Source organism: Molothrus ater, chromosome 11, assembly GCF_012460135.2.
Source record: "Molothrus ater isolate BHLD 08-10-18 breed brown headed cowbird chromosome 11, BPBGC_Mater_1.1, whole genome shotgun sequence".
Taxonomy (NCBI): Eukaryota; Metazoa; Chordata; class Aves; order Passeriformes; family Icteridae; genus Molothrus; species Molothrus ater.
Genome location: NC_050488.2, coordinates 16,660,042 through 16,673,468, shown reverse-complemented (window position 1 = coordinate 16,673,468; position 13,427 = coordinate 16,660,042). Strand labels below are relative to the sequence as shown.

Here is a 13,427-nt window from a genome sequence, read left to right as displayed (position 1 = left end):
AAACCCAGTTAGAAAAGACTTCCTGATGCAAAACCTCAAATGGTTGATGTGTTCTTCTGCTATGGCACCACTGTGCTAGAACAGCATGAGCCTTTTCCAGGTATCTTCACGTGCTTTTGACACCAGTGCTAATAAACAACATTCTGTATTGTACCTTAAATATATCTTATATTCAACTTCTTAAAGACTCTGTGGGGTAAGTTTATTTTTCAACACAACATGAAAGAAACATGCTCATTAGAAAAGGGACCTGTGCTCCACCTCCTGTGTCATCCAGTACCTGCATGCATGATGCTCGTGAGTGTGTATTCAGAGCCGGGCACTCACTCTCAACCCTGCTTTGCTCTTCAAATTTATAAAATCCCTGCAGACATAAAAAGAAAAAAAAAAAAAAAAGAAAAGGGAAAAAAAAAAAAAAGAAGAAAAAGCAAAGCATGGATCTGAGTTCATGGCACAGTCTCAGTCCCAAAAAGAGCACGAATGAAATAGTGTCATGCACACATGTTCCCGATGACACAGCAAAGTGAAGCTGTAAATATCCTTAAGAAAAAAGTGTTTGGATACAGCTGGGACAATAGGATGGAAATATCTCATTTTAATTTCTTTCAAAACTATGGAGCACAAGTATTACCCTTGCATGTGCAAAATATGTTCTGTAATAACTGTTTCTCCAAGCTGTGTAACATTTTGGCCATGGAATGCATCTGTACTAAAAATCTGGCACAAAAGCTTGAAGGGGGAATTGAGGGGACAAGAGGAACTCTACAATTGCCTCCTACTTTTCATGTTACAAAAATTCTGACATGATTCTTATATTTGTTCAGATCTTCCCAACCATTTTCCTTTGGAGCCTGAGCACACACGTAACCTCTAACTCAGTTTTGCCAATAAAGATGAAGACAAGGTTGCAAAGGACTCCTAGACATAGGCTATTGAAGTCTTATATTTGCAGCACTGGAACAGCAATCAGTGACATTCTAGGGCATATTAGCTGGGATAATCTGGCCTTCCAGCTATGCAGGAGACTTGCTCAAATTTTACCATAAAAATACCTAAAATATCTCAAAATAGCTTTGTGTTTTTTCAGTTATTTTTGCTTTGCTCTTTGCACTTTCTAGACGAACAAGCCATAATTAACATTATTCCAGAAAGCTACAGCTTAAAAAGCTGCTTTGTATTCTCCAAAGGTCAATTATTCACTGCGTGCATCAAGCAACGGGCTGGAGAACAAGAAAAGTAGTTTTAGTAAGTATAAACTAGCTAAAATAGTTCAAACAAGAAGCTGGAGGGACATGGGCTTTTTGCCAAAAATATCTATTAATCAGGCAGACACAGAGGTAGCAGTTACATTTTCACGATGAACAGAAAAAGATAAACAGAACATCTTAACAGTGAGCAAACACGGTTTTAAAACAACTTAATTAAAGCAGATGACAGCTCTGTTTTCCTGAAAACACGAACGGGAGAGCTCTTACCTCTTTCTCACAGTTGGAGTTGAGGGTGAGCATAGCCATGGGGCTGTTGGGCGCGCTGCTCCCCGTCCCAGGTGGCATGACATGATCCCCAGGCTGGTTTGGACATGGCAAGCTCAGGGCTTGGTTGGCATGTTTATTTGCTAGAGTGGTAGAGAGGTACTGCTTTACCTGCTGCCGCTGGGCCTGCTGAATGTGGTACTTGGTTGGATTCTCAAGGTGAGTCTGCACCTGTACGACACAATTTGAAAAGGATAAAAGGGTTTTTTTTTTTACAACATCACTGCAGGTGCTGTGGGTCTCAGCTGTAGATTTGTGACATAAGGGCAAACCTGTACAGCTCCAAGGAAGTCCACAGTGCTTCACTAACTCACATTTGATGGCAAGAAACCACTTTATGATTTGGTCTTTCAACCGCTGACTTACTATCAGTACACCAAAAAGTTCCAGTTATTTTTCTATAACATGAGAATTCTCACTTAAGACCAACACTCAGGTTTTCAGTTGATACAGACACTCCAGAACAGTCAGTTCTGAGTTCAGACCTTCAGCTATGTGACATTTAGTTTTCACTAAAATATGGAGAAATGACTTGTACTGCAGGACTCATTTTACTTGTTAGTAGCTAACAATTAAAATCGAGAAGTATGGATTGCTATCCTTAATCCAGTATTAAATAACAGAGATATAAAAGGTCTGTTATTGGTTGTTTAGGTTTTGAAATGTTTGGGGTTTTTTAAAATTAATACCTTGGTTAAATAAAAGAAGAAACAAAGACACCTTTTTCTGCCTACAGGCTATTTATACCTCAGATATACAGCCTAAATCATATACAAATAAGACAGCCTGTTTATAAACACATCATGCAAATAAGATGCAAGAAAAGAAGTGTTTCATTTCAGATCAATCACTGTCGTCAGCAACAGCTATTTTTGTATTTAAGATAAGCTTCTCAGTACTTAGGAATTTTTTACATACAAAATATGAAAATCCTCATACTGAACAACTGTTTTACATTCTAAATAAGCAAGAGAAGAAAGGCCATTTTTTTTCCCATTAAAATTTTCCACCATATCCTGGAAACTCTTTGTTGCCTTTCATTGATAATTAACGTTTTATCAGAAGCTAGAAATCAACCCAAAATATGGCAACATGCTGAGAACTTATCTTGCTTTAAAACAATTCTATTAAAGTGACTTTTGCTGTTACAAGTGACCACCACTTATTGGAATGAAAGAAATTAAATAAAGCACCCAAGAAACCAGAGGAAAAGCGTTTCCTGTACACTGTACACCTTCTTAGCAACAGGTTTTAAAATAAGTCTCCAATAACAACTCACCTGATAATGGTTATACTCAAGCATTTCCAGCATGCTACCTAGAGGTTGCAAGAGAAGCGACTGCAATATCCTTGGTCTATGCTACTCCAGTTTGAGGGATCCACACATGGAAGCACAACAAACCCCAGAAGAGCAGAAGAAACTTGATGGCCACTGCTCAGACTTTTAGTAATCTACGCTAATTAGCCATACAAGTGGACAAACAAACAGTTCACACAAGGCCTCCTCTTGGAAGTTATGCAAGTTTAAGTTAAGCTCTAAGTATTGGTATTTTTTTCCCCGGCTTTGATGTCATGCTTTTTCATAAACATAAAAGGACCTTTTAAGTGATGGGCTATCAAAGTCAGATTGACAGTTCGCTCAAGGCAAATTCGCTATTCAGCTTTCGTTCCAGTCGTACTAACACACAATGGTAGTTTTCTTTAGCAGTAAGGTTAAAAGTTTTAAAGTACAGAGTAAGAAATAACTGAATAAATGCCCTATGAGCCTAACACATATTTCCTGGTAGTGGGTGCCCTGGATAAACCCACAGGGCTCTGCAGCCCTGTCCTCATCTTCCCAGCATCAACCCAGGACCTGCAGCGGAATGTGAAGCACTTGAAAAAGCTCTACCCCATCCTGGTCCTTCAAAGCCATTAATTCTGTCCCAATCTAGAGTTGCAAGAAGTTTTCCCATTCAGGAATGGCTGACAAAGGGCTAATGCATGTTCCAACTGCACTTATCTGCACTTGGGCACAGTCCCCCTACACCTTCCAGAAGTTACTTTTTCTTTCTATCCAGCTCCTTGAAGAAGTCTGTGCTCAAATACATAAAAACTGCACAACTGGCATTATTTTCTGAAATCTGAACTTCCAGGAAAGCACATTAAGATAGCATTTCTACAAATTTTAATCTGCTTTGTTGCATTGTATCAACAGACAACACTGTGCTGTGATATGCTGTTGCTGTCAGTCCCAAACTGCATTATCAATTTTCCTATCATCAGTGCTAAGAGCTACACTGTCCAGGTAAGTCCATTTTTCACAAAATTTTCCTCTTCTAAGTAGATGAAGTTTTCAGTAAACAAGTGGTTTTTGTAACACTTATCTTTGAATATGTTATTTTAATACCAATCCCTAACTGCCCGGCAGAATCTGCACATTGCTTTTCCTCCACAGGTATCTCTGCTGTTCTCCATACCAGGATAGAGCAAAGTCTCTCCTCTCTGCACTCATCACCTGCCCACCCTTCACACTCCCTGGAGAGACACCAGCAAAGTTCCAAGATCTACATCTCAACCCTGTATCATCAAATACTACATTATTTATAATATATACCAACACATTTAACTGAATCCACTACCTGTCAAGTTTTGAGACACACACTGCCTAATTGACAGGATTTTTGTTGGTGAAACAAACTTATTTCACAAGAACATACTCCCTCTGTGATTTTGTTGTGCTATTCTACATTAAAATATTTTATTTTGCTACTCAATTAATAATTTTTTTATGGTCTGCGCTGCTCTCGGCATGCCAGGGAAGGCAAATTCTGAGTTCACGTGTCACAAGCCCACTCAAGTCTAGTAATGAACCAAAGAACATAGAAAACTGCCTTTTCTGCCATTAAGTTGCACCAAAATGACATGAAGAAGACTTTGATTCTCTGTTTTGTCACTGGCTGCTCTCTTGAGTTTCCTTGGAGTTCCATCATGGAAATCTGGTGGGGACTACCCTAATGGACTCTATGATGTTTGTTGAGAATTTGTCTTTAGCCTAGAGCATCCTATTCTGCAGATTCTACATCAAAGACAACCTAAATGTGCCTTCTTGGGCAAACTCCCCAAGATGCCCCAGAATCACTCTTTAGATAAGCCATAAAGCACTCTTCCTTTTTGACAAAATATCCCATGAGCAAAAAGCTGCAAAAAAACCCCAGAAACCCTACAATGAAATTCCACAACCCTGAACTTGAAACCATGAATAAAAGCTTTGAATCAAGGTCTAATTTTGGTTCTCAGCCCCTTCTAGCATTTTGGGTGAAGAATAGTTCCTGTTGTTCATCCAAATTCATGAGACACAAAGAGCAAGATGATAAATTATTGGTTTGGATACACTTCCTAAGAAATGTGACTGAATAAGGACATTAAAGGAAAAATAAACCCACTTGAAACCAAAACCTCTGGATCTCCAACCCTCTATCTCCAGCAATCTCAACCAAACTGTTGCTGTACTGTTACTCAATTGAGCAGAACATTGGGTTTTGGGCATTTTGATATTGACAAACAAGAAGTAATGTAAGAATTATTATTATCATCTGCAGAACTTCAGAAATGAGTTAAGACAAGATGGCAAAAAAAGATAAATTTATCACAGCATAGTAACAGAAGAATTTGACTACAAAAGTAAAACACTGCCTCAGAAGTAGAGCCCCAAAACTGGTTCAGTTCCAGAAGAGGCTTCAATGCCAGCTCAGCAGCATCTCCCCTTCTCCATGGGCTGGCCCCAGCATCAGGCACTCCTGCACTGAGTCTCTCTCTGTCAGCCACTCAAGCTCCATCTGCTCTTGCCATGCTGGCACTGAGGAGGATCTCTTTTCTTCAGATGAAGCACAGAGAAAGGCAGTAGAAAGAAAACAACTTGACTGCACCCATGTGTAACCCAGCTCAGGCCTACAAAGCTGAGCTGGGCTAGAAAGTGTTGGATGGAGCCACCCTGACTACTCAGCACTCATCCCTCACACTTTGGAATACCCTGGAGAACATTATCTGGAGCAGGGGAAAGGCTTTCTCATACCTTCACTCATCTTGAAATCTGACTGCTAATTCCAGGGCATACATCCAGTTCAAGTATCTGAGTAGCTGCCCTTTTTCTTCCACATCATGGAAAGAACAGTAATAACCCACATACATAGAGCAGATTTCCCAGCCTTTGGGTCTTGTATCAATCAAGCAAACATTTAATCAATGACTTTCACTAGCTTTAAGCACACAAACCATATCAGTGGGAATTTTAGGTGAATGTCAGATGACATTCTTCAGAATCTGCATTATATTACACAGAAATGACAGAACCTCTGAGCAGACCCACACACTTCCTTCAGTTTCCAAAAGTAAAAATATTTCCTGTTAAGTGATCAAGGACTCAGGAATTTAAACACAAAGCATAGTTGTGTGCTTAAGCACAAAGCACATGGCTCAAGTAGTTCCTCTGCATGAAGCCAACACAAACAACTGAAACAATACTGCTGATACTCACTCCTTCTGTCGAGTCTTGCTGGGAATCACTCAGACTTAAATTTACTAATGACTTGCTAATGATGGCAAGAACTTGGAACAGTGCTGCAGTAACCAAATTCCTTCTGGAGAGGCACCCAGGAGAGCTCACTCCTGGGCAGGCACAGGCCAGGGCAGCCTAATGGCTTGGCAAATGTGTTTTGCACAGTGTAATCCAGAAATTAAATGGCTAACAATAAAAACTAACGGGACTTATACCAGAATAAAAATATTTAATGAACTGTGGCATTGCTACCACTTGTCCTCTACGAAAGCTTCAAGGTCATGGAATCACAGAAATATTTAGGTTGGAAAAGACCTTTAAGACCATCAAGTTCAACCATAGCTGGGAGTCAATTAATTGCTGTAGGCTCAAGCTTTGAGTCTCTGGTACATCTGGATCAGGTAACCAGGCTCAGGTAGTTGATCTGGGTTATTTATACTCTCCTGAATTTGTCCTTGCACAGGTTTGATTTCTATGCAATGGGTAAATCCTGGAAGCAAGCACAAACCCAGCAGGTCTTGTGCTGAGAGTATTTCTTGAAGGTGGAACACCAAGAATTGCTTTTCCCGTTGTAGTTACAACTTCAAATCACATCATCTTGCTTGTCTCATCTCCAAATACTGCTGCTTTCAAAGCAAAGCTGGAGATGCCCCAAAATCCTCTGTTGGTACAACACAAGTGAGCAAAGGCCATGACAATGCCAGCAGCTCCAGGCTGCCCCACTGTCCTGGTCCCCATGAGCTGGGAGGGAGCATATCCCTGTTCCCAAAACCACACAGATGATTTTTCTCACCAAAAACATCCCTGAAGCTTCCTGTGACAGTAAAGCTGAAGCACTCAATGCTTTATTGAAGCAGGGACATACCAGAGATGTCCAGAGGACAGTGAACCAAGGGAGAGGAAGACTCTTCTCCCCATCCCACTCCCCCCCGCCCCCCGCTCCCTTTTTTTTTTTCTTTTTTTTAATTAAAAAGACCATTTGTTTCAAGCAAATTGCCTTAGGACTTACAGTTTGCAATTACAAGTAAAATACTTTTGGGTCAGTTTTCTCAGTTCAATAGAACTTTTTGTTGCCTAGACAGCTAAATGTCATGGGATTTTTAAGAAAGGTTAAAATTCTGTGTCATTTAACAATTAATGGTACCCAAAGAAAAACGATACAAAACCACATCCACTGATGTGTTCTGCAAGGGCTTCAGGCCTCAGCTGTGTCCACTGCATAACCATGCCTGTTAACCATGCTAGCCCTGGGCTTCAAAGCTGCTTCAACCCATCATTTCCAAGTATAAAGACCCAACAACAGCAGGAACAAGCTTTTTTCTAGGACTTTGAATAAAAATAGGGAGCTGTATAAATAAGTGTCTGTTCTTTGCTGCTAGGGAAAAAAAAAATTAGGAGACTGATATCTGAGAAAGATAATCAATTAGTGCCACTTAGATTAAGAGTGATTTATTCTCCTTAAGTTTTCCAGTACAGGTTCAAGATTCTGTTAATCTGTAAAATCATATTCACCATAGGTTGGTCACTAAGTCTGAGAATCTTAAAGACCATAAAATCCCTTTAATTAACTTCATTAATTATTGATCATGGGTTTCACTGCAATGCCAGGAAGTACCCTCCTACCATGAAACTTGGAGCAATCCAAATAACCAGACAATGGTTTAACTCATCCTCAAAGACATCTCCTCACATGCTGCATTCAAACATTACAAAACAACATCACATTTCCCCCGCTACAGACGTCAGTGGCCTGCAGTAGCTTCACATGAGAAGTTCAGTCCTCTTGCTTTCTGAGACCTTCCCAGTCCTCCAAGATGGAACAGCCACCTCATTTACAATGTCATCAAAATTAAGTTGATTGGGTTGTGATTCCCCATAGGGCCTACTGTGAATTTAATAATAGATAAACCTTTTCAGCAACTTCTCCAGCTGCCATTCTCCCCTTAATGCCAGATTTTCTACAGTACATTTGCTCCCCTTTCTTTTAACCCATTACCCAGGAAAAATGGCCAGAACAACACTGACCTGAAAGCCCAAGAGCAAGAAAAAGATGAAAAGTGACTTGTACTGACTGGGGAATGACAACCATGGTGAGCTGATTCCATCATTTCACCTTAGGACACAGCAAACACAAGGGAACTACATCAGTTAGCAAACAAAACTCTCTGGTTACCTAATTCACCCCAAATCCCTCTGAACTTGAAAACCAAAGCAGACAGGAGAAAGTTATTTAAGATCTGCCATCATGACTGCAGTCTAAGTAAGTGAATCCAACACTCATCTTCAAGCAAAAAGTTATGAAAAAGAAAAGGCACATTGTACAGAATTATCATCGTTTACACAACCAGGGATTGTTTAGCCCATCACCAAAAATTCCTCTGTGTAATGTGACTTTTCTTCCAAGGGAAAGCCAAAGTTTCTGTAGATTAGTATTTAAAAACTGTGCTTTAGCTATAGAAGCACATGACAATGGTATCTAAGGAAATGAAAGAGAGTTTAGCCAAATGTACTCATGGAGATAGGAACTGATGTAATTTGCATGTTAGTGGCCTGCTGGCTGCCATTCTACAAGTGTGGCTTTCAGTCAGAATTAGGTCCTTTGAAGTCTTGCTACTTGTCTGTTAGGAAACCAACATTTCAGCTGTTTACTTCCCAACACACATGCCTTAAATTTTTATTTTATACAGTTTCTGAGAAGATACCAAAAAACACCGCAACATTTTAGGACAGACAAGCAACTGACTCCATAAAACGTCAGGCACAAATATTTTGCAATGATTTTACCTACCCCTGGTGCTTCAGAGAGTAAATATTTTGACTTCATAGGCAACAACAGCAGCCACACAACTACACCTGACACACAAGTTTGAGTTATTGTACTACCACGGTGAAAAGCTTAATTCAAGCACCACATATTTAGGTCCACTTCTGCCACCCTTCTCTCTCAGAAGGAAGCTGAGCAGCACTTGCATCAGTACTAGAGGGTTTGAGATTACTCACAGTAGGACACCGATGACTCCTCCTCACAGGAATTGTCAAAGATAGATATAAAGTTTCTTCCAGAATCTCTTGCAAGACTTGGCATAGAGATGTGAATTCAAGAGGGAGCACAGTCACAGGACTACAGACATTTCAGCTGCCTGAAAGCCCAAAACCAGTTCAGGCAGATGGTCTGGAGCCACCTATTCTGCCAGCTTCCCCTTGCAAAGCCTTCCACAGCCCGAGCACAGCCCCCCAACCCTTGCTACAGCCCAAGCAGCACCAACACAAGAATTACCAGACAACTCTAGCACAGATCACTACTGGCTTAAAAGAGTCACATTAGAGGGGTAAAACAATTTGTCCAACCTTATCCTCCTTCAGGGGCTGCCAAGCACAGTGCTGGCCAGGCCAGCTCGGAGTGGCGGTCACGTCCTGGCAGCTTGGACGGGTCAGTGACATTTCCCAGGGGTGACTGACCCTGGCACTGCTCCAGCCCACAGTAACCCCTGCTAGACCTGAGGGACAGAGCATGGGAGCTCCCAGGTCTCCAGTGCCTGTAAGACAGCTGCAAAACTGGGGGTGTTTTAATGCCTTCACTGCATTTCCCATGGCAGGGAAGAGGTGCAGAACGCCCAGGTCAGAGCGCTGCTTAAATCACATCAACCTTCACATGTGCACAGGATTTGGAGATTCTGGGTATATTTCTGGAGCCCAAACCTGAGAAAGCATGCACTCTGCTATAAAAAAGGAAGAACGTGTGTTTTCCCCCAGCTCCTGAGAAGCCCTGAATATGCAGCTTCCACAAGGGAGAAGAGGCATCCTTCTGCACACCTGGTTTTGCTCAGGTTGCTCATCCATCACTCATTTGTCAAATGTGAAGAACACAAATGGGACTGGGTAAAGATAATGGCATCTTTCATACAAAATGAATAATGGTGAAAATTGAAATCACTTTTATAAAAGATGTTGGGTAAAAAGTAACCAGAGCTAAGCTTAAAAAAGCAGGAGAGACGGCACATGCTGACTTTTAAATGAAACTCCTTATTATCAACTTCCTAGAGATGTAGAGTTATCCATGTGCAGAATGGCACAGGTTATTTGCTTGTCCAGACTTTAAGAAATAAAATTCAAGTAGCTTCAAAATTTTAATGCAGTAAATCTACTTTGCCCCTGTATGATCTTCTCTTAATGTGCCATGCAATACTGATTTTCACAGGTGAACATTAACTTAAAATTGGCTCTTTTGCCCAAACCATAAATAAAAAGTGTAAGAGTGGGAAAAGCAACCAACCTGTTGCTTTCATAAATCTTAAAACCTGATACCCTCAAACCTGGTGTCATTTGTCTATAAGGTTTGTGAAGGGTTGCTCAAATACATAGCACATGGACACACACCTGCGCCAAGATTACTCCCAGTGCTGAGGAGCGTAACTGTCGGCATTTTGGGGCTAAGCAAGAAAAGAGTTTGATTTACAAGTCTTTCATATCCACAGCATTAGCCAGTGAGAATGAATTGGTGTTCAGAATACTGCCTGTGGGCTACTGAAGTATTTATTTACAAAACTTCAACATTCAGCACTGAAACACAAGAGATGTAAAGATGGCACCAGATCAAAATCTATCAAATACCCAAATGCCACACACAGAAACAGTTGTATCCTTCTCTTTTTTAAATAAAAGTCATTTGTAAACTCAATGCAACTCTTGGGTTATCACAGAAAAAAATCTCTTTTTGGGGGCACACTGTATATCAGCAGGATGTCACAGAAGAGTTGGAGTTGAAGGGACCTTTAAAGGTCATCAAGCCCAACCTCCACATCTTGTTGCTTACTTGTCCAAAGACATCTACACTTCTGACCTACTTGTCTGGAAAAGATCAAGTGAAAGACTGCTCCATTCACTGTTCACATAATTCCACAGGACACATTGGGTTGCTCTCAAGGTCACTTACACAGCACATACCAAGAGCATGCCACCAATCATGACCCCAGTGTGAAAATACAAACACACCAAAACCCAAACAGCTTGCTGGAACAGCTTTCAACATCAACTGGAAAGTCTTCCTACCAAAATATTCAAAGAAGCATCCCAAAATATGAGTGAAAATAATTCTGAAAGGACCATTTATTTTAACAAAGCACTTGGCAACACACTGGCTACAAGCACAAAAGGTCACTGGTCCTGGAACATACCTGTTGGGAGGGGATCTGCTTTACAGCAAACACACAGAGCCACCAGAAGAAGCAAGAGAATGAAGATGGTGTTAATCCAAACCAGTTTTACACTGGTAACATGTTAGAGCTAATAAAGAATTAGAAGGACTTAGCTGGGCTCTATACCACTTTGCCTACAGCTGATGATGTCTCATGTCAGCCCCAATATGGAAGGCTTGAATAAGCAGAAGAATAAAGCACTCCAGATACATTCATTTTATTCACACCACTAATATGGCCATTAGACACAGCCTAAAATAATAATAAATCGCTGACTTCACTTACATGAAGGAAATGCAAGCTGGCTTACCACTGAACTCCTTGATTTTTATCCTTCTGCTCAACGAGCTGTGCTGTTATTTATGACTGTATTAAAACCTACTGAGTTATAATAAAAGAGTTTCAGTCCCTCAGAGTGCTTGATCATCATGTTTGCTAAGGTAAGATAATCCAAGTCACCTTCATGCAAACCCAACTGGCTCTGATCTGAAGTATTCTGCTAAATACCAGAACAGGGATTTTTTTGAGGACTTTGGCAAGCCACAAAGGTGGGTCACCCCTTGTGTGGAGTAGCATGACACTGCTCTGGAGGAGAATTAACCCAGGGGCCAAAATGATGCCACACAGAGCATTCAGACTGAAAGCCACACTGTCAGGGTTACTTTTGAATGATGGTGGCTCTTCCTTGGGACTGGAGTGCTTAAGTCCAACACTTCCATTAAGCAGCATCACTTCTTTTCTTTCCTGACATGTCACTCACAAAATAGATGCCAGAGCAGACAGCACAGCAGCCACAAGAGATTAAAAGTAACAAGAGTAAGAAATTAAGTAAGCTTATTTCACTCTTCATTTTAAACCCAGAAACCACAATGGAATTTAGTGTTTTAGTTATCTCTTAGCTAAAGGCACATCACCATAGTAATTCTGTAACAGAAAGACATATTTAGGACAAATAGGCATTAGGCTGCATGACCTCACCTCTGCACCCCATGATCTTATTCCCACAACAGTCAGACAGTAGCTATCGTCTGGCTCCCAAAAAAACAAGAGTAACATGGGCTCATTTATTAAACAAAGATGCCAAAAATTCAGCCCTTTAAGATCTCAAGCTTTACATGCATGAAGCCATGACATCACAATCTATTTTATACCTACAAAAACAAGATACATCCCTTGGCTGATTTTTTTTAACCTTCCCCACACCTGCCCCTCCATGTCTTCCTGAGATGAGCTGTTGAAAATCCTCCTCCTCATGGTATTTCACATATGGCAGGCAAATAATTATTTACCCTGTGAAATGAGAAGCTGCTGTCCATATAAATGACCCTCAATGAGGCCAAAGGATGGGGCACTGGCAGGACCATCAACTGAAGGAGTGAAATCTTGGACAAAACCGCAGTCAGCTGTCAGGAGCCCTGTTTATACTGCAGTTGTAATAAAGAACGGCACTCAAGGTTCATTACTTCAACAGATGTGGCACAAGCATGTTCCTTATCACAAAAATGTTAGGATTGAAAAACAGGTTATATAAAGAGATAGTCTGAAATTCTGCCACGGGTGTTTTTCCAACATATGCACAAACCTGTCAGAGCAGCATTTGCAGCATGTGAGCAAATATAAAACCTCCAGCTTGCAAGGGACTACAAGCTCTTGTTTCTCTCCTGTGTGAAATCCTGTCAAGGTAAGGGTTAGGGATCTTTCTGCAGGACTGGAAACACATTTATTACATGACACCAGAAAAATTCCATCTTGCCAAACATCTTACAGAAAACTCTTTTTAATGATTTCATCTGAACTTCAAAAAGCACAAACCATCGACTCACCAGGGGAGGCACATTCACAAAACACAAAGAGCAGTGTGTGTTATCATTCCAGTTCTCCAAAGGTTAGCTGCAAATATGAAGCACCAAGAAATTCAGAAGCAATAGTTTGTCAGAAGATCAAAATGTCTTTTGAGAAAGAAATTCAGGGCCTGCAGGGCTTGGTCTCAGAAGAATCCTATTTTAAACCGCACTTGACCCGCACTAACGCAACCCTTGAAGTGCTATTGCAAGAACAGCTTGATGTTCACAAGGGGAAACTGGCAAAGTATCTTTCACTAAAGGTGTATTTATGCAAAAAACTGTGCATCTCCTTTTAACACTGAAAAATATAAACATGACA

At 40.7% G+C, this 13,427-nt stretch overlaps 1 protein-coding gene across 3 annotated transcripts in view; it reads right to left on the bottom strand.

Annotated features, from left to right (window-relative positions):
* The window catches only part of MITF (melanocyte inducing transcription factor), a 99,495-nt gene that overhangs the window by 17,629 nt on the left and 68,439 nt on the right, over positions 1 to 13,427 (bottom strand). For 2 of the 3 annotated variants that reach the window (XM_036390881.2, XM_036390883.2), the window contains exons 3-4: positions 1,476 to 1,703; positions 281 to 364 (exon numbers count right to left, since the gene is read on the bottom strand). In XM_036390881.2, coding sequence (XP_036246774.1) covers positions 281 to 364; positions 1,476 to 1,703 — 312 coding nt within the window. The remainder of the gene's footprint in view (positions 1 to 280; positions 365 to 1,475; positions 1,704 to 13,427) is intronic. The other variant, XM_036390882.2, reaches the window with a different exon arrangement.